The sequence below is a fragment of the Nuphar pumila genome, chromosome 11 (assembly GCF_984573655.1).
Source record: "Nuphar pumila chromosome 11, dmNupPumi1.hap1.1, whole genome shotgun sequence".
In the NCBI taxonomy this organism is placed as follows: domain Eukaryota; kingdom Viridiplantae; phylum Streptophyta; class Magnoliopsida; order Nymphaeales; family Nymphaeaceae; genus Nuphar; species Nuphar pumila.
In genome coordinates, this window is record NC_143259.1 from 95,338,377 (window position 1) to 95,358,240 (window position 19,864).

Genomic DNA, 19,864 nt, shown 5'->3' on the forward strand with positions numbered 1-19,864 from the left:
AATTAGTCTCAAAATATCTCTAATATGTCACTATGTAGATATTTATATAAAAAATCTAAGTTGCATTTATTATTATATAATAAATGACACTTATATGTTAATTTTTTAAAATTTTGTATTAGAAATTATATAAATTAAACAAAAAACCGGATCCCCGAAACAGAGCACCGTTCACCTGATCTTCCTTCCGGGAGAAGGATGCAGTCGTTGGCCATCATGATGGGGTATAATCCCTCCTTCCCCCGAAGCCTAACCTCCCCCCATTTCCTGTTTAGCAGTAGCAAGGCTGCCGCTGCTGCTCATCTCCAAGGGAGCGCCAACCGGAGCCTGGCGGCAGCCTTGAGCCACCGTAGGCGTGGGCTGGGCGCTCGTTGCTCCTCCTCGTCCACCCCAGCGGAAGGAGCGAGCGACAATGACGGATGCAACCTTCCTCAACAACCTAAGGTTTGTGTGGGAGCGTTTTAATCATTTCTGTTACATCTCTAGTGTCCATTAAACATCCGGTTCTGGTTGGTGGGTGCTTCGTTCAGTATCTTCTTAAAGCCCCACATGTTGTGCCCAAGAGTTGCTCCAAATTTGGGATACTGCCTTTGAATGTGATCTTCCTGTCGAGATTTGAATCTTTGGTGGAATGATCAGAAGCACAGAGGGTTAAGCGCCATCATGAGTATTAGAAGATTTCTTAAGAAATCTGGAGCGTGTGAGTGTGGTTTGTCTACCTAACCTTCGATTCGCTTTGGCTGTAAACTTATTTTTCTAAGAAGTATCAATGTGGGAAAGGAAATTTTAACTGAGAAGAAGCAAGCAACCAACCAAGTGCTATTTCTTCATTAGTATGGAGCAAGGACTCTATATATGAAAAGAAACACAAACCAATCGTTTGTTCGTACGCGTTGTTTTTGCTTCTAACTGATCCATCACTTCTGGCTTTTGCTGTGAGAGTAAAAGGTTGGGCTGAAGGTGGGATTTTCAGTCTTTAGATTGGCTGCAACAACGATCAAATTTTAACCCACATCTTTTCAGATTCTTGGACATCTACTACTCGTCGACCGGTCCCATTTCGTAAACCCCTTTGATTTGTGTCGTAATGAAACGTTTCTCTTACTCAAAAAACAAAAAAAAAAAGTGTGGGGTGGTAGAGCCCTTATTCGTCCTTCTTGCATTGCTTGCAACCATTTTCACTTGGCAATTATTTGGGACTTTATGATGCAGTGCCCTGAAGTGAGAGCAGCACCATATCTGAATATCTTTATCCATGTTTACCCCAAAAAAATTGAGCTTTCTTAAGTTCATTTTCTATAGGAGCTTCTATCCTGGTTAGAATCCAATTGTTAATATCCATTGTGCTTTAGTTTCAAGTAGCAGCCATTTGAAGATACCCTGATTAGGATTTTTCCTTGGCTGGAATTTCTTTTGCTTTGATATTTTGCTATTCATAGGGGCTGGAGGGAGCATTGGGATATGTACTTTTGTGACTCTGCTACCAGTTTTGCAGACTTTCTTTTGTTATTGATCATACAGATAATCTAACATGATATGATCCTCCAATATTAGTGATAAACTCTATTCCACTACCATATTGATTGAATATGTTTCATCTAGGGGTGGCAATCGGGTCGGGTTGGCGGGTCAGTATACCTCAACCCGAACCCAACCCGTTTATTAAATGGGTCGGCTGTGGCAAACACGAACCCAACCCGTTTATTAAACGGGTAACCCAACACGATCCGCCAACCCGTTTAATAAACGGGTTGGGTCGGGTAAACGGGTTGGCGGGTTGACCTGCCCGCCTAACCCGTTTATTAAACGGGTCAGCCGGGTTGGCGGGTTGGCATACCCCTAACATGAACCCGACCCGTTTAGTAAACGGGTTAGGCGGGTCGACCCGTTTATGACACGAACCCGTTTATAGCCAAACCCGAACCCGCCTAAGAGGCGGGTTGGCGGGTCGGGTCAGAAATTGCCACCCCTAGTTTCATCTCGAGCGATTCTTTTAGGATTTTTTGCAAAAAGGGTTTCCCTTGTTTATTTCTTTATTTTGTTATTTATTACTGTTAGTATTTAATGTCACTTTACGTATCCATGCATTCCTTTCCAATGCTGAGTGCATGTTCCATATGCATGGAATTTAATGTCCAGATTCTTGGCAATGTTGTAATTAAATCATTGCATTAGAAGTTGAACATTCTGTGCATTCTCAATTTGCATGGAACATCTCTGCCAGTTTATACCAACATTCATCTCCGCTCTTTCTTCTTGGAATCTGATCACGTTTGTGTTTAACTGAGATTGGTCTATTCATGTTACCTTATTCATTGTCACTGTAAAGATCATGCCTATGTTATTGTGTTTGTCATGAATGTTGATTTGTCCAATTGATAATCATCTTTCTCATCCTTCCAGGAAAAAGGAAAACTACCTCATGCTAGATATTTTGCAAGGGCAACATTGCTTGTGACTATGAGAAGTAAATATTGTGAAGTTGCAATATTGTAAAGGAGTAGGAACTTCCACAAGAATCATGTCTGGCCTTCTTAGCAATTTAAAATTTAGTAAAGTTTGTCATCTCAATTGAAAAAAAAAGATCACTTTTTTGTTTAATATTCATTGTCACTGTAAAGATTATGCCTATGTTATTGTGTTTGTCATGAATGTTGATTTGTCCAATTGATAACCATCTTTCTCATTCTTCCAGGAAAAAAGAAAACTACTTCATGCTAGATATTTTGCAAGGGCAACATTGGTTGTGACTATGAGCAGTAAATATTTTGGAGTTGCAATATTATAAAGTAGTAGGAACTTCCACAAGAATCATGCCTGGGCTTCTTAGCAATTTAAAATTTAGTAAACTTTTTCATCTCAATTAAAAAAAAAGAGGGTCTTCCACTCCAATTTATGTTTGTCTGCCATCATCTTATTTGCGAAGTCTATGATTATTAAGATGCTATGAGAAGATTTATATTTTATACAACAAAAATGGAAGCTTATTGACGAATTTTCTTTTGTAAACAGTCACATATTGAAGACTTAAAAGCAAAAATTGCAAAACTTGGGCTGTCAGCAGTTTTAGCTTATGGCCTTTTTGATGGAATTACTTACACAACATTCTTCATACTTGCCTTTCTTGGATATGAAAAGAGCACAGGCAAGAATCCTGCAGCCAACCTTAAAGCACTTCTAGGGGTAAGCAAGTGTATATAGTCAAGCATATTCTAACTTATGCACATTCCTGTATTTTGTAAGTCCGACCTGATTATCTGCTTTCATTGAAATTCTACAAATGTGGTTTTGTTGAAGGAACACAAATGCACTTCATGTTTCACTTTGTTGATGTCAAGATGTTTCACTTGAGGATAAAAGTCAATTGGACATTATTAAATTATGTTCCCATGTGGGTATTTGTGCAGGTAGTATAGCTGATAATAATAGGAATCTTCTTTTTTATTTTCCTATTTTATGAATTAATGCTAATGATAGTTTTACAAGTTCTCTTTGAGTATTTACCTTATGCAGCAAAGCTCAATACTGCTGAAATTTAGTATCTTGAAGTTCTACTAAAAGTCATTGCAGTGTGGAAGGTGATGATTTCAAGTAGGAAGCACCTAGGAAAGGGACGAGAGATCCCTGAAGAATCCACATTCTAGTTTGCATGTAACACTACTCTGATTTCTATGTATTTGGTCAAGATGAGCCTAGAACCACCACAGAAACATGAGTACATGCACACACAATCACTTGCATGCTTGCATTCATGCATAAAATGGGAGAGGACTTCCTAAATCATATATTGCATATTGGAGGTTGCAATTTACCTATGGGTTGTGATGCTTAGGTGGGATGCTCCACCCATAGACATGTGAGGGATCATGTGTGCGTTCATAATTATTACTCTATATATATATATATATATATATATATATATATATATATATATATATATATATATATATACAACAACAACTACGCCTTCATCCCAAAACAATTGGGCTTGGCGATATGAACCAAAAAAGAAAATCATTTTGGGTCTTCCACATGAATCCTTCTCCTCCAATCATTTCTATCCAATGCCATGTCCTCGGTGAGGTTCAAAGCATTCATATCCTTTCCTATCACCTCCATCCATGTCTTCCTAGGCCTACCCGACCTTTTTTAACTAATATATTTTCCCATTTCTCCATCCTTCTAACTGGAGCATCATTAGGCCTTCGCCGAATATGTCCAAACCACCGTAAACGAGTCTCTCTCATCTTATTTTCAATGGGTGCAACGCCTACCTTCTTACGTATCTCCTCGTTTTGAATCTTATCTTTTATTGTATTTCCACACATCCATCTCAGCATACGCATCTCAGCTACACTCATTTTTTGAATATGATGTCTCTTGGCAGCCCAACATTCCGTACCATATAGTAAAGCGGACCTAATCGTCGTCCTATAAAACTTTCCCTTCAACCGCAATGGCATTCTACGATCGCACAACACTCCAGTTGCACTCTTCCATTTCATCCACCCAACCTTTATCCTATGATTTACATCTCCATCAATTTCTCCATACTTTTGAATGATAGATCCCAAATATTTGAAACAATCATCCACCGATATTTCTTGCTCACCAAGCTTCACTATACTCCCATCACTACTTCGTTGCTTACTAAACCGACATTCCATGTATTCTGTCTTACTCTTACTCAACTTAAAACCTCTTGCTTCCAATGTTTGTCTCCATAATTCTAACTTAGCATTAACCCCAGCTCTAGACTCATCAATCAAAACAATATCATCAACAAACAACATACACCACGACACATTTTCTTGAATTGATCTCGTAAGCTCATCCATCATTATAGCAAATAGGAAAGGGCTTAAAGCAGATCCTTGATGTAACCAACCGTTATAGGAAAATTGGTTGTCACCCCTCCACAAGTGCGGACATTGGTTACTACTCCTTCATGCATATCTTTAATTATACTAATGTACTTGAGAGAAACACCTTTCTTCATCATTGTCCACCAAAGAACGTCCCTAGGTACTCTATCGTATGCCTTCTCCAAATCAATAAAAACCATATGCAAATCTTTGTTCCTCTCTCTCTTTCTCTCAATAAGTTGTCTAAGAAGATGTATAGCTTCCATAGTTGATCTTTCAGGCATAAAACCAAATTGATTCTCCAATATCATGACAACCTTTCTCAACCTAGACTCAATCACCCTCTCCCAAAGTTTTATAGTATGACTCATGAGTTTTATACCACGATAGTTTGTGCAATCTTGTATATCACCCTTATTCTTATATAGAGGCACCAAAGTACTCTTTCTCCACTCATTAGGCATCTTATTTGTCCGCCAAATCTTGTTAAAAGGATTTGTCAACCATTCTAAACTTTTCTCTCCCAAGCATTTCCAAGCCTCGATAGGTATATCATCTGGGTCAACTGCCCTTCTTAATTTCATTTTCTTCAAAGCCTCTGCAATTTCTTTCTTTTGAATCTTGCGCATGAAGTCACGATTTATCTCATGAAAAGGAATGGACAAGTTTCCAAGATCCTGAGCATGACTTTCATTAAATAGCTTATTAAAATAATCTTTTCATCTCTCCTTAATCTCTTTATCTTTGACTAAAACCCCATGTGTTTCATCTTTGATACATCTAACCATACCCAGATTCCTCGATTTCCTGTCTCTCATCTTTGCAAGCCTATAAATATCCTTTTCGCCCTCTTTGGTATCCAACTTGTTATAAACCTCCTTATATACCTTATCCCTCGCGTTCCGAACTACTTTTTTAGCTTCCTTCTTTGCTATCATATACTTCTCCAAATTGTCATTATCACGACTCTTACTTAGATTTCTATAACACTCTTTTTTAACTTTAATAGCTATCTTATTCCACATTGATTCTGAATCCTCCTCGAGACACCAATCAACTTCCTTAACTACCCGCTCTACAAACATTCCTTGTTTAGTTCCTTTCAGTGCCCACCACTTAATTCTAGGATCTATCTTATGTCTATCCATTTTGCGGCATTGTCTAGTTCTAAGATCTAAAATTAAGACTCTATGTTGTGTAGCTACACTTTCTCCCGGTATAACCTTACAATCGATGCAACAACCCCTATCTCTCTTTCTAAGTAGGAAAAAATCTATCTGACTCGTATTAACCCCACTTTTAAATGTTACTAGGTGAGACTCCTTCCTAAACCAAGTGTTTGCTAAGATCATATCATAGGACAAACCAAAATCTAAAATTCTTTCTCCACTTTCGTTTCTTTCTCCTATACCATAGCCTCCATGGATACTCTCAAATCCATCCCTACTAATTCCTACATTCCCATTAAGGTCACCGCCGATGAAAAGCCTTTCTTCATAAGATATCCCCTGTACTACTCCATCTAAATCTTACCAAAATTGACGCTTAATAGAATCATATAAACCTACTTGAGGTGCATAAACACTAATAATATTAATAATATCCGTACCTAATACTAATTTAATAAGTAAAATCCTATCACCCTTCCTACGGACCTCAACTACATTATCTATAAATTTATGACTCATAACAATCCCTACTCCATTCATATTCCTATTTATTCCTGTATACCAAATCTTATATCCCCAAGGTTCTATCACTTTTACTTTCTCACCTACCCATTTGGTCTCTTGTAGACATAAAATATTAATCTTTCTCCTACACATAACATCTACCAACTTACCAGTTAAAGACCCTATGTTCCAAGTGACTAACCTAATTTTATGGTCTTGGACTAGCTTCTTTACCCTCACCCGTCCAACAAAGTGAGGGAACCCTTGCCTATTTGACACCACACCCGGGCGCCGGTGTGACGCGTCGCTTCCGGGCGACGACCTAGCAACCCTTGCCCATTTATCACTGCCTCCAGGCCTATAGAGTGCAGCGCGTCGCTCAGTAGGGAACGCCCCAACAAAATTCTCATATTGGTTCATATTCATAAGATATGACTAAGTTTTTATGCTGGCTGTCACAGGCCTAACGCAACCCTCCTCCTTTATCCGGGCTTGGGACCGGCAGTGTATAACTAAACAGTTATACACAGGCGGAGTTATATATATATATATATATATATATATATATATATATATATATATATATATATATATATATATATATATATATAATGCACATTAATTTCTTTGTAGTTTGTCAGAGACTGCGTGCTTTTCTAGAGAACCATGCTGAAAAGTTGATAAAGAAAACAGTACTTCATCGTGCCCCAAATTCCGAAAACTTAAATATTGCTTGAGCCTGAATTTAGACAAAATAACCTGCAGCCTGACCTAATTGAGAACTTTTTGACTTACAGATAACTAACTGTTCTATCTCATCACTTACTTCTATATGATATGATCAGGAGTTCAAGTTGTGTGATATTTATTCCTTCACATTTACATGATAATGAATTTTGAATAATATGCAATGTTGTGGCAGCTACAAATGCTTTCTTTCATAAATATTATCAGATTAATTGAGATCTAGGCTTGTCAAACATCTGTGGCCTCATCATATATCTTTTCTAAATTCATGAATGTGGAAAACTATCTGGCTGATTCAACCATCTATGCAAATGTAGATTTATCATTTTGGATGGAGAAAACTGGAACTTAGCTGGTGATTGTGACTGGTTACTCTCTTCATAAACATACTCAGATATTCATGTAAAATCTTACAAGAAATGTGAAGTGCATTCAAATTAGTCTTCAACTAACCTGTGGAAGGCGTTTGATTGGTGATGTATAACTAGTTTAGCTATCTAGAACACCCAGAAGCAATAATTCATAATGAAAAGAGTATAGGTAAAATGTGTAGAATTTCACTAAAAGTTTCATCAAGTTCCGGGCAGTTTAGAAGCTTGCATGTAAACTTCTTGAGTTGCTGAGCTTGTACTTCACTAAATCTGCTCATTTTTGTTCAGATTTAAAAAATTTAGTTTCAAAACTGAGTATTAACTGAATATTTAATTGTATACAACCTTATTCACTAAAGATATCTACTCTAAACATCTGGGGCTCATAATTACAGTTCAGATCACAAGTTTTCCATATCAAGTTATTTAAGATCGATTTGATTCGTTGACAAAGTATCGCAGCAATCTGAATCAGAAATGTCACAGAAAAAAGAAAAAGGAAAAAGAATCACATCATCAGTCATACTTGGTTATTCAGATTGGCTTGCATGCATGAATGAGTTCAAGAATGACATCTAACAGACTCACATGGCCAATAATGAAAGCTAAATGTAAGAAGGTAGGAATGAAAACTTGGGAAACAAAGACAGAAGATGGTTGGCTTTAGAAAGTCATTTTTGTTTTATAGGCAGTTATATCTGCAAGTTAGTATGAAAGCTTATTGGTTGTTTCTGGACTACAAGGTTGGCTGATGCAAAGCAAAACTAGGAGTGAGATGCTGGATATGGTAGTATGGGGTAGCATGTTAGTACATTAACTTCTGCCCTAGCTCTCATATAGGGCTCAGACTGGCTGCTGTCAGATTGAACTGCTCCCTGTCGTATGAGATTTGGCCACATTGTAGTCTTTATTGCCAATTGGTATGTTATTTAGATCTATTAAGACTGAAATCGCCTGAGATTTATTTTCATACTGCATTCTCTTGTAATTTTGCCATGAAGAGGCAGCCTGATCAAGCTGCAGACCACTCTAGGGAGTGATGGCAGAAAGCTTTAGGAAATCCTCAATTTTGGGCATAGTATATACATCATGTACATATTTCCACAAGCATCACCTGCCAAAACTTACCAAGTACTTGGTCAATACCATCCTGACTCTAAACCTCCTTGCCTCAGATTTTGTCTGAACCAAAGTTGCAAAATCATCTGGATAATGTCTGATTTCCATACTTGTAGTCTGAGGCCCCAGACTTGAATCACAAATACAACTCACATGGGCTCATGCTCTTGAGTTTGCTTATAGCATTAGAGTGATGATTTGATTTTCTCTCGTTTGAATGCCAAAGCAATGTTGATTACAGATTGTATGATGTGCACCATTAACCTAACCAAGCAGGCTTTATTCTACCATAAAAAGATCAGTTCTGATGCAACAACAATTTCAGTAGAATGTAATAGGTAGATGGCAGAGCCAGTTCAGAATCTAGAGCACCTGGTGCATGTGCTATTTCAGATTCTTGTACACCATGCAACTTGTTTTGCAGGAACACAGGATGGTGTTATAGTTGATTATCGATACTGGAGAATATGCAACCAGCATACCATAATAGTGCTATGTATGGGAAATGGAAGTTTCTATTGGTTTGCATAATGTTAGTATAATAGTCTATAAAATCTGTCCCAGAAAGCGAACTTCCATAAATGGGTTGAATCCTCTGGCAACCTTGGCATTGACCATGGGATATGAATACAACTATCAATCCCTATGGAAATCGAGTTAATAAAGAAAATAGAAGGTAAATAAGTAAGTTGTGTGCTTGTATGCTTATTTTGACTGAATATTTGACTTCTTGCAACACTCTGAATTAACTGTCAGCACCCAAACCACCTTTGCTATCCCAGCGATGGGTGTTGCCTCGGAGTTGACAGCTGGAATTTGGCTCGCATCCTGTCTTTTGATGGCCATAATATTTCGTTGTGTGACTCATAAAATCTAATGTGTGCTAGTTCTATTCTCTATTTTTTTTCTGCAGTTAGCTTATTTTTTCTTATAAGTTGCAAATCATGCAGTACTTTGTATCATCTTCTGCTGTTGTCGCTTCTTGCTTCTATACTTGGAAAACTGGTTAACTTCTAACTATTTGGAAAATATGTGCTCTGCTTCTATTAATTGGGCTAAAAATTTATTGGCAACAATATAGCCTTTTATCATTAGTTCTGGGAAGGCAGTTGTCATCCAACTTTGCATATTCCTGTTGGTAAGAAATAATGGAGCCCATATTTAGAACATCAAGACCTTTCTTGTCCTTTACTGACAGTTCCATTCATGTATGAAAGTCCTATCCCTTCATGGCAGATTGTTATCTTGATGTGGACTGGAAACAATGTCACACGGCCATTTCGCTTAGCTGGTGCAGCTGCCTTAGCTCCCATCATTGACAAAGGTCTAAAGAAAATTCAGAGATTTTTTAACTTTCCAAGTTTATTTTATGCCTTTGCACTTGTGGTGGGCATAGTTGCTGGAACATGCTTCACTATTGTAGGCCTACTCATTCTCTCAAGATGGGGGAAGTAAGCACGAGTAAAGGGTTTTCCCATTGTATGGTTGTCCATTTGTAACATGCCATAATGTCATGCCAATATTGGATGTAATATTAACAAATTCCAAAAACATTAATTTTGCATTTTTGATCAACACTTATGACTCACTTCAGGTTATGAATTCCTTGCAATCAGCATTCAATCATGAAGCCTTTTTTTATATTTTTAAGATTTTTGTGTAATGGTTTTTCTAGTTTATTGTGAGAAACCACTCTAAATTTGTGTGATAGACGTCATGTTCTTCAGTAGTTTTAGGGGAACAAGACTGCCAACCCTCATTAAGGATATTTTCCATAGGTTGACCTTTGGTCACAAGAGCTACAAATAGCAAGCCACTCTTGCATCTCATGTTGTACAAATAGTTTGTTGCTAATCTCATGTATCAGAACATTTACATCCAGATGTGGTGGATGCTGTTTATGCTGCTAGTCAACGAGAAGGCTATCTTGGCAGAGATCCATTTCTGTTCTACCAAAAACATAACCTGGAACATGTGTGATAACCTTAGAACAGGGAAACAACATTTTGTATAAACAATCCCTTCCAGAATTTGTTGATTATTTGGTGACTCTGTAATAGCAAGCAAATTGGTGCAGACCAACAACGAGTTGGTTCACGACCAAGACACCGAAACGAAATTCTATTGCGGAAGCAGTCAAAGTGACATTTCGGGAATATGATTTACTTCATTAGGTCATTGAATTTGAAAAAATGATCAATAGGAAAACCGCAGACAACAGAAATTTTTTTTCAACGAATCGAAAATCAAAAATCATAATTTTTTGATATCAGAGTATCAAGATATGATATGAATAACAGGTTTGACTGACGCACCAGAAATGCAGTTATTCGAATGATTGTACTTTCTGTTTGGGTTCATTTTCAGTGATTGTAAAGATAGAATTTGTGGAGATACACTCCGATTACCGAGACTGGGTCAGACGGTCTAGAATGCAGAAATACACAACAAACACACAAGTTTTTATTTTTTATTTTAATTTTTGGGTGATTAAAGTTTGACTTGCACGAAAAATACACTTTTAATGGTGATTTCTTAAATTTTCAAGAGTCCTTCCTCCGAAACCCAATTCCGGTTAGACAATGCTCAATTCAAACATGAAAGATATTTAACCACACAAGATTTTAAGACATAGCTTCATAAATCTGAATTCTTTCAAAGATAAACAGATTTCAAATATGGTGCAATTACAATCTAACTCTAACAATGAGATGACAGATTTAAGAAGCAATAACAACATCCACAACATAAGTTTAATAAAGCAATCGGGTTTCAGCCAAACCGATGGAGATGAAAATTGGCCAGTTCAAGCCACAAACATGTTTCTTTAACTCCAATGGTCATAAGATAAGAAGTGCAGTCTAAAACTACCACTAAGAAACACACGCAGCACTATGGGTCACGAACAACAGCGATGGTGCACTTCGAACAGCAATGGTGGATGCCCTTCACATCCAGCACGATGCCATGAGGATGGATGGCGTCTTACTCGGCTCCTCCAAGCTTGAATACTCCAAGTTTATCTCAAAACAGCAAAATCACCCATGAAAAAGACCTGTAATTTTTTTGATGTTTTAAAGAAGGAAGAAAGTTGTTGTGGCTCCCATTGATCCCTTTGAAGGTCACCTCTCAAGAGATCAATAAAGGGCCATCTTTTGAATTTTTTTCTTTACAATGCTTTTGGCTGGCCAATGGAGAGCTACCAAGAGTGAGAGGATAGTTCTCCTTTGGCGGCACCTTCAAGAGGCCCAATGAGGGGGCGGTGAGGTGAATGAAATTGATTAGACCCTAAAGTGACCACCTGACACTTTGGCCAATGGCACTCTAAAAGAGTTATAGCCAATAGGAGGGCTCCAACCTAGATGGATTGGACCTTCAATATTCACGAAAAAATTAGATCCAATATCCAGATACATGACTGAAACAAAATATAAAACTATTTTTTTATCCCTTACACCCTCTAGTGAGAGGGTGTTGTGTGTTTTCCCCCGAAGATGGTTGTTAGCCACAATGCGTGTTTGGGGGTCCCAATGAGCGCCATGTGTGTAAGCTCGTGGGGCTCATATTCTCGTGTGTGTCGGCATCACTTAGCATCGGAGTTTGGTGCGGTTGCAAAGACTTAAGTACCCTTTCTTGCTATTCTCGCCATGAAATGATGGTTCGAAAAAATGACAAAAATATCCTCCATTCAAAAAAAGAGAAATGACGGTTCGAGAAAAGGACAAAAATGTCCTCCATCCAGAAAGTCGATGATGATATTAACTCTTCAAAGTCCAAACGTTTTATTTTCGCCCTAAGCAGTAAACTTTTACACCATCTCCTGTAAATGAGCTCCCTTTGACGATGCAAACTTTGTTGTCGTCTGCTGCCACCGGAGTAGCAGCCTTTGTCGTCATCTCGAGTCGAGGTTCCTGCCTTGGTTTTTAGCTTATGTTACAACACATTGCTGCCTTCTCGTTCCTACCTTGTGTTACAAAACATTTCTGGGTTCGCGATCGACTGGTTTGATCATTGGTGGGCGTCATAGGGGCATTTGTCGGACATCTTTTTTTATAGTCTTCTCTTCTTTTTCGTTGTCGTTAGGCATTATGGAAGAAAGCAATGATGCACAAACATTCCAACAAGTGCCATTAAGGCGCCGTGAGTACCTTTCCATGTCATCATGCTATCGTTGAAGAACGTATGTCATCGTGAGTACCATTAAAGCGTTGTTTTGTTATTGCAAGTGGATCTTGTTCTTTCGATGGTTGGAAGCTTAACGATATTTGTAAGATGTTGGGACTTGTTGACAAGAATGCTTGTTTACAGATACGAGGAAGGGCTTCTACCCCATCCGGTATCCTTCATTCACTCAGTATATGCAATGTATCGCAAATCGCGGTTGTAGTAACATATTACTGATTTGTGAGATATTGTTTTGTTCGTTAATATCGATTTGCAAGCTATTATGCTGAATTTTTGTATCGATTTGTAATATATTTTGTGATATGTATATCGATTTGTAAGATATTATGTGTTTTATAGTGTCGACTTGTAAGCTATTATGCTAAATTGTTGTATCGATTTGTAATATATTATGCGATATGTATATCAATTTGTAAGATATTATATGTTTTCTAGTATTAATTTGTAAGATATTTGTAGAAAGACTTTGAAAACGTGTGTGTGCATAAATACATTGTTACGCGCTTACGGTGGCGATTTTCGTATTCAAATCGCTGCTCATTTAGCGATTTATATTGAAATCACTTCACAGCATCGTAGATATAATTAAATCGTTATCATCAACACATATACGACAAATCATTTATTTTATTGGCATGGTAAGTAACAACTCGATGCATAGTATAAGCAAATAACAAACCGTTGTTGCTTTTATACTATGATTCATTTAATCGTTTCTTTGACTTGCTTAACCTTATCGGTATATGTTGTTATATGCATCTTGAATAAATTATAGTAAATATATGCGCTTGCTAACACAAATTGATATCTTGCTTATAACAGTGGTGAGCTTATCATCTGGTTGTAATAAAGATGATTTATCTCAATCATTTGAAAGATATGAAGAAGTGAATATCTGTACTAATGACGCACCTGAAGAAGTGAACATGTGCACTATGATGCACATGATAACAAGGGTACAGGCATTGGATTCACTCTTGACTTGAATGTTTCAGCAGAAGAAATGTAATTCGATAATGAGGTGGACGATCATGACAGTACACTTGATAAAGGTGCAGGCACTGAGAATGTACATGATTGTACACCTAACTCTGTTCCTGTAGAAGGAATGTAGTTTAATAATGAGGATGTTGCATATAAATGTTACAATGATTATGCCTTAAAATTTGGCTTCAGTGTTAAAAGGTATTCTTGGTCAAAAAATGCACAGGGTGTCGTGGTGAGAAATACATGTTTGTTCTAAGGAAGGTTGGAAGAAGTCAAGTGGAAATCCAACAAGGAGCATGTCATAATCAAGATGTGGATGTCCAGCAAGAATGGTGTTAAGAAAACTTTTGAATGAAAAATATGTAATTTGTACTTTAATCAGTAATCATAATCATGATTTATTTGCTTCATTTATAACTCCTATGTTAAGATTACATCATAAAGTAACTGAAGCGCATGTTGCAATTGCCGAGTCGGCATTACACCAATGAAGACATATAATTTATTCGCGCACATAGATGGTGGTCGCGAGAATGTGTCATTCACACCTATGGATCTAAGAAACCACTTGAGAATGAAGAGGACAGATAACATAAAGAATGGAGAAATATATTCTTTGATTGATTACTTACAGAAGAAATCATGTATTGACCCTAGTTTCTTTAGTGCAATGCAACTGGATGAAGATGGATATGCTGTGAATATGTTTTGGGCAGATTCAAAGTCAAGAGTAGATTATGAATGCTTCAATAATGTGCTTGTTTTTTATACAACAATGAATATTAATACTGAACAGGTTCATTTGCGCAATTTGTCAGAGTGAACCATCGCTCACAGAGTTGTATATTAGGTGACGCTTTTTTGTATGACCAGACCAAGGAAAGCTTTGAGTGATTATTCAAAGTATTTACACAGGCAATGAATGGAAAGTAACCTAAAGTTGTACTTACAGATGGTTATTACGTAATTGCGACTGCAGTGTCTCATGTGTGGCCAGATGCACATCATCGCCTATGTTTGTGGCATATCTTTCAAAATGCAGCAAAGAACATATGACACATATTTAATCAAAAGACAAGGTTTGACAAAAAGTTTACAAGGTATGTACTTGAGAGTGTAGACGAGGTCACATTTATGTCTGATTGGAAGGAAATGATTCTGATATACGACCTTGAAAATTGTCTGTGGTTACAAAATTTATATGAAGAAAAAGAGAAGTAGGCATTGACATACAGAAGACAATACTTTTGTGCAGGTATGATAAGCACATAAAGAGTTGAAACTATGCATGCCACACTGAAGAAAACTTTGTATTCATGTTTAACAATGTTTCGCTTTATGAAACAATATGAATTATTTGTAGATGGTCTTAGACAGAATAAGCTTGAACAAGATGTGAAATGCTTCAATACACACCCTGTAACTTTGGGCATAAAAATATTGATGTGACCTACAGATCTGTATACACTAACTGTATTTGAATGGATTAAGAAGGAGGTTATACATGTCATAAATTGCAACATAGAAGGATGTGTGCAAACCGAGAATATGCACAAATACCATATTTTATGGGAGGGCGAAGAGCATCAAAAAAGGCAAGAAGCACATGTCACGTATAATATTAACAACGGAACAGTTGAATGCATGTGCAAAAAGTATGAATTCAAAGGTATTTTATGTCATCATGCATTAAAGACACTTAATCAAGAGAAGATACAAGAAATACCTGAGTCATATTTAACGCGAAGATGGAGAAGACAAGTAAAGATTGAACGGTTGGATACAGATAATAGCAGTCAATCTGGTGTTGATGAGAAGTACCACATAGCTTTCTGTTACCAACAACTGTATAGGTCATTTATGCATGTTGCAGATTTTGCATCGAAAAATGAAAAAGCCTATGTATGCATAAGAAAAGCGTCAAGGGAGTTACTTGAAAACGTGCAGTTAATTCACCATCAGTCTGTTGCAGCTCATGAAGACCAGTCCAAGAAAATCGGAGCAAACAGCGGAGGTAAAAATCATGCTTCCCTTAACACTCATGAGAAGTTGCGTTGAAGCGTAAACATCATCTTCAACAAGTCAAGAGTGAACATTGTAGATTATGATAAAAAAAATCACCATGCAAAGGGTATCAAAAGAAAACCTGCCTCTGATCGCAGTCGTCGGAGGACAAAGGGTGCTCTAGAATTGGTTGGCAAGAAAAGGTCTAAGAAACAACCAACCTCTAAGCAAAAGCAACCAAGCCCTTTGCATGAACAGGTATGTAAGACATTATATTGCTTCTTATGCAAATTGCATTACGTGAAACTTATCAATATCTAACTTATGTAATTTTCAACATGCAGCAATACCCTACAGACGTAATTTCCAACATTGTAACATTCAATCCTCTCGACCAGTTTTTTTGGAACGATAGCTTCAGTTTTACAAGTCTTTTAGTATGTAATCAATGTTGGGAGGATGTTTGCATTTCTTGTGAAACTTAATGTAGTGTCTTATATTGTTTTGTTTCATGATAGGCTTAGATCAATTCGAAAGTGAGCTATGGAACATAGGAATCGCGTGTGAATTCTGTTTAAGTCTTACTATAAAGTTAGTTGTTATGCCTCTTTGCATGACCCAATTTTCACATTGTCGGATTTGTTAAGAGTTTAACAAGACAGAAGGTGAATATGCTTATACATTGAATGGTCTTATTAAGAAAGAGATTTTGGATAAAGCCATTTTCATAAATCGTGAGCCACAAAAATAGAATTGTTAATATTTTTATGGATCACCATTCATGAAAATGGCTTCATCCAAAAAGCTATGGAACAAAGAAATCGTGTGTGAACTCTATTTAATAATGTATCTTTCACATGTATAAATTCTTGTAATATCTATCATTCACATGTATAAATCGTAGTTAGTGAAAATCGGGTATTGTATGTGAACTCAGTGCTTATACAATTAGTGAAAATTGTTGTCTCATCTAGCTTTCACATATACAAATCGTTATATATAAACTAGATCGTCCATATTATATGGAAGGTCCTCTACAACATACGGTATTGTCCGAGAATAATTCGTTCACAAACAAATCCACACGATGTACAGACTTAGTAAAGAACAAATCAAGAATAATTCAACGATACAAACGGATATAACTTTATAAATACAAATCGATTTCATTCGCAAAGACTAACAAAGACATATCGTTATTGCGGTAACTTCATAAATACAAATTGATTTCGTTCACAAAGACATATCGTTGTCACAGTAACTTTAAAACTATAAATCAATGTGATTTACAACCGCAATCAGTTATGAAAAAACCTAGCCTTTTTTACCTGACCACAATGGTTTGGCTTAGATAAAATACATGACCATTATCATAAAAAAAATAGATATCATCACCAGTAGGTAATTAATGGGATGTCTAATTGTATCAAAAAAATATGTATGTCTTTGTTTGTCTATGTGAACGATATTCATATGTAATATAGCGATTTACTCATAATGTTTTGCAATTATTACTTAATTAGATTTGTACTTTACTAAGTCTAAACATCGTGTTGATGCCTGTACACGTGCATAAAACCCTGCAAAATGTAAAACCCTAATATAAATCTATATATAAAACCCTACCCGACCTGACCCATTGTCCATGTCTAAAACCCTAATCTATTTAACCTCTCTTCCTCTTTCTTTTCTATGGTAGTGCAGCTTCTTCTTCTTCTTCTTTCTCCTCCGCCTTCTTCTTCTTCTTCTTCTTCTTCTTCTTCTTCTTATTTCTTCTTCTTTGTTCTTCTGTGTTCCTTCTACCTGTGCTTGATAGATGGAGTTTAATGCTGATAACGTAGTTGTTTCACACCATAAGGAAAGATTTGTATAATCTTCGATGATGATTATGGTGGTTATCTGCATGATAGATAAAGGGTGCTGCAAATGTTCATCTATTTGATCTATTCCTACTGTCGGACCCTATATTGTTCGCAAACCATACTTAACAGTTAAAAAAATATCTGCCTAATCTTTGATATACTTCGTGACAAATATGTAAAAGCGATTTATCATATATCCCCTCAGCTCCTTCAAGGAAACGGTTCCTGACCTTAAGTTGTGAAGCTTATTGCCAAGAGCGCACCAATGCTAGAGTCTCTAAGAATCGACCTCAGTCCTAGAAAAATGGTACAGTGGACTGCCATTACTAATGAGCTTGTTTGCTTGGAGAGGATGTATCCTCAACTGCACATAGAATCACTTTGCAGCATAGAAGGACACAACGATGAATGATACAGATGTTTTTGTGATCTCTTCTGTAAAAATTTAAGTCTCTAAAAGATAGATATGCATTCGACGAAAATGTCCTCCCATAGATATTATAACTAAATACTAATATTTTTTCTATATGAATGTGGTTGTAAATCATGTAGATTTGTAGTTACGAAGTTACGCCGAGAATGATATGTCTTTGTTTGTATTTACGAACGAAATTAATTTGTATTTAAGAATTTAACTTATTTTGTATCATTGAAGTAAAACTCAAAATCCTTAAACCCTCAACCCCAATCGCCTGTAAAAGCGATTAAGAAATATTGTTAACATAGACATTGCCCGTAAAAGCAAATCGCGATAGCACGTAGCCTTCATATGTCATTGTGTAAATCGCGATGGTACTTATGGTTCACTTAGACAAAGCTCATTGTCTAAAAGACAGACTTCATTGTGTAAATCGCGATGGTATAACAATTTACACAATGATGTCTATGTCGATCACAATTGGATGAAAATCGCTCAGTGTATGAGTACAAATCGTGGTAAAAGTGCATTGTCAATGCTTGTGCAAATCGTGATCGTCGTTTATGAATGTTTGTGCAAATTGTTTCAGGCTTATATAAACGTTCAATTTTAATTTATGAAGGACGATCATTACAACTATTTGTTCAGTGACATTTGTGTGCTATACTGATTAAAATAGATTTATACACTTATAGAAAGTCACGTTAAAGAAAACAACTCGTTTTCACTTTACACAACGCTAATCGCTTTTATGATTTTCAATTATGAAGGCCGAACATAACAACAATTTGTTTTTACTACATAACAGTCCAACTTATTTGTCGTGTTTAGTGAAATTAAAATTTTATTTATTTCAACATAGAGATATTTACATAATTTGTATACATAGTCTTACAAATTTTTTTATACAAAATTTGGTTGTACAATCTATAAAATCTGTTAGAAGTCGATATACATCATATTACTCCTGGGGGAGGGTCGCGTCGTTCGTTGCCTTCTAGGTATTCTTGTCGATTGAGTTTTTTTCTCTTCTGCAATTAGAAACTTTGTCAATTTTCTGCATAGTTCTGTGCAGAATCCAGGCATATCAACCTGTAACAAAAATGTAATGTGACACCAATATATACATTGAGTCTCCAATAATAGAGGGTAATAAAGAGCATACAACATCGAAATCAGGTTCTCGTCTATTATATATTGCTTTAATATACTTCATTACAAATATGTCACAATCGATGCCATTATTTTATAAAGGAGCATCGTGTGTTGAGCGAAAAATCCACTCGCCAATGTTGACACCCAAAGCGTCTTTGACGAATCCCACATGTGGTTAATGCAGAAGAAAGTAAATTCTTGACCACCGTACATGATACAATACCCTTATAGATGAAAACTTACGAAATGCAAAATGTCATGACGTACACCACTGTGTAAGTTCAATGAATTGTAGCACCATAGTTGTTTTCATGTAAATTCATCACATATAAGACCCAATGCGCTTCAGTTTGCCAAAGTGTTGGAATCAATATCTGCAAATCGATAGTACAAATCGTGTTAGGACTGCTATGCCTAAACCTTGCACAAGAGGTTTGTTCACTTACCATTTCACTTGACCAAAAGTCTCCACAATGAT

General features: G+C 36.6%; 1 protein-coding gene across 1 annotated transcript; it reads left to right on the plus strand.

The window, feature by feature from the left end:
- The first annotated feature begins 201 nt into the window (after positions 1-201).
- Positions 202-10,348, plus strand: LOC149822535 (uncharacterized). The gene is made up of 3 exons (XM_089981599.1): positions 202-444; positions 3,013-3,183; positions 10,012-10,348. Exons 1-3 carry the CDS (start codon positions 217-219, stop codon positions 10,228-10,230), a joined length of 618 nt encoding a protein of 205 aa, XP_089837725.1. The 5' UTR covers positions 202-216; the 3' UTR covers positions 10,231-10,348.
- The last annotated feature ends 9,516 nt before the right edge of the window (positions 10,349-19,864 follow it).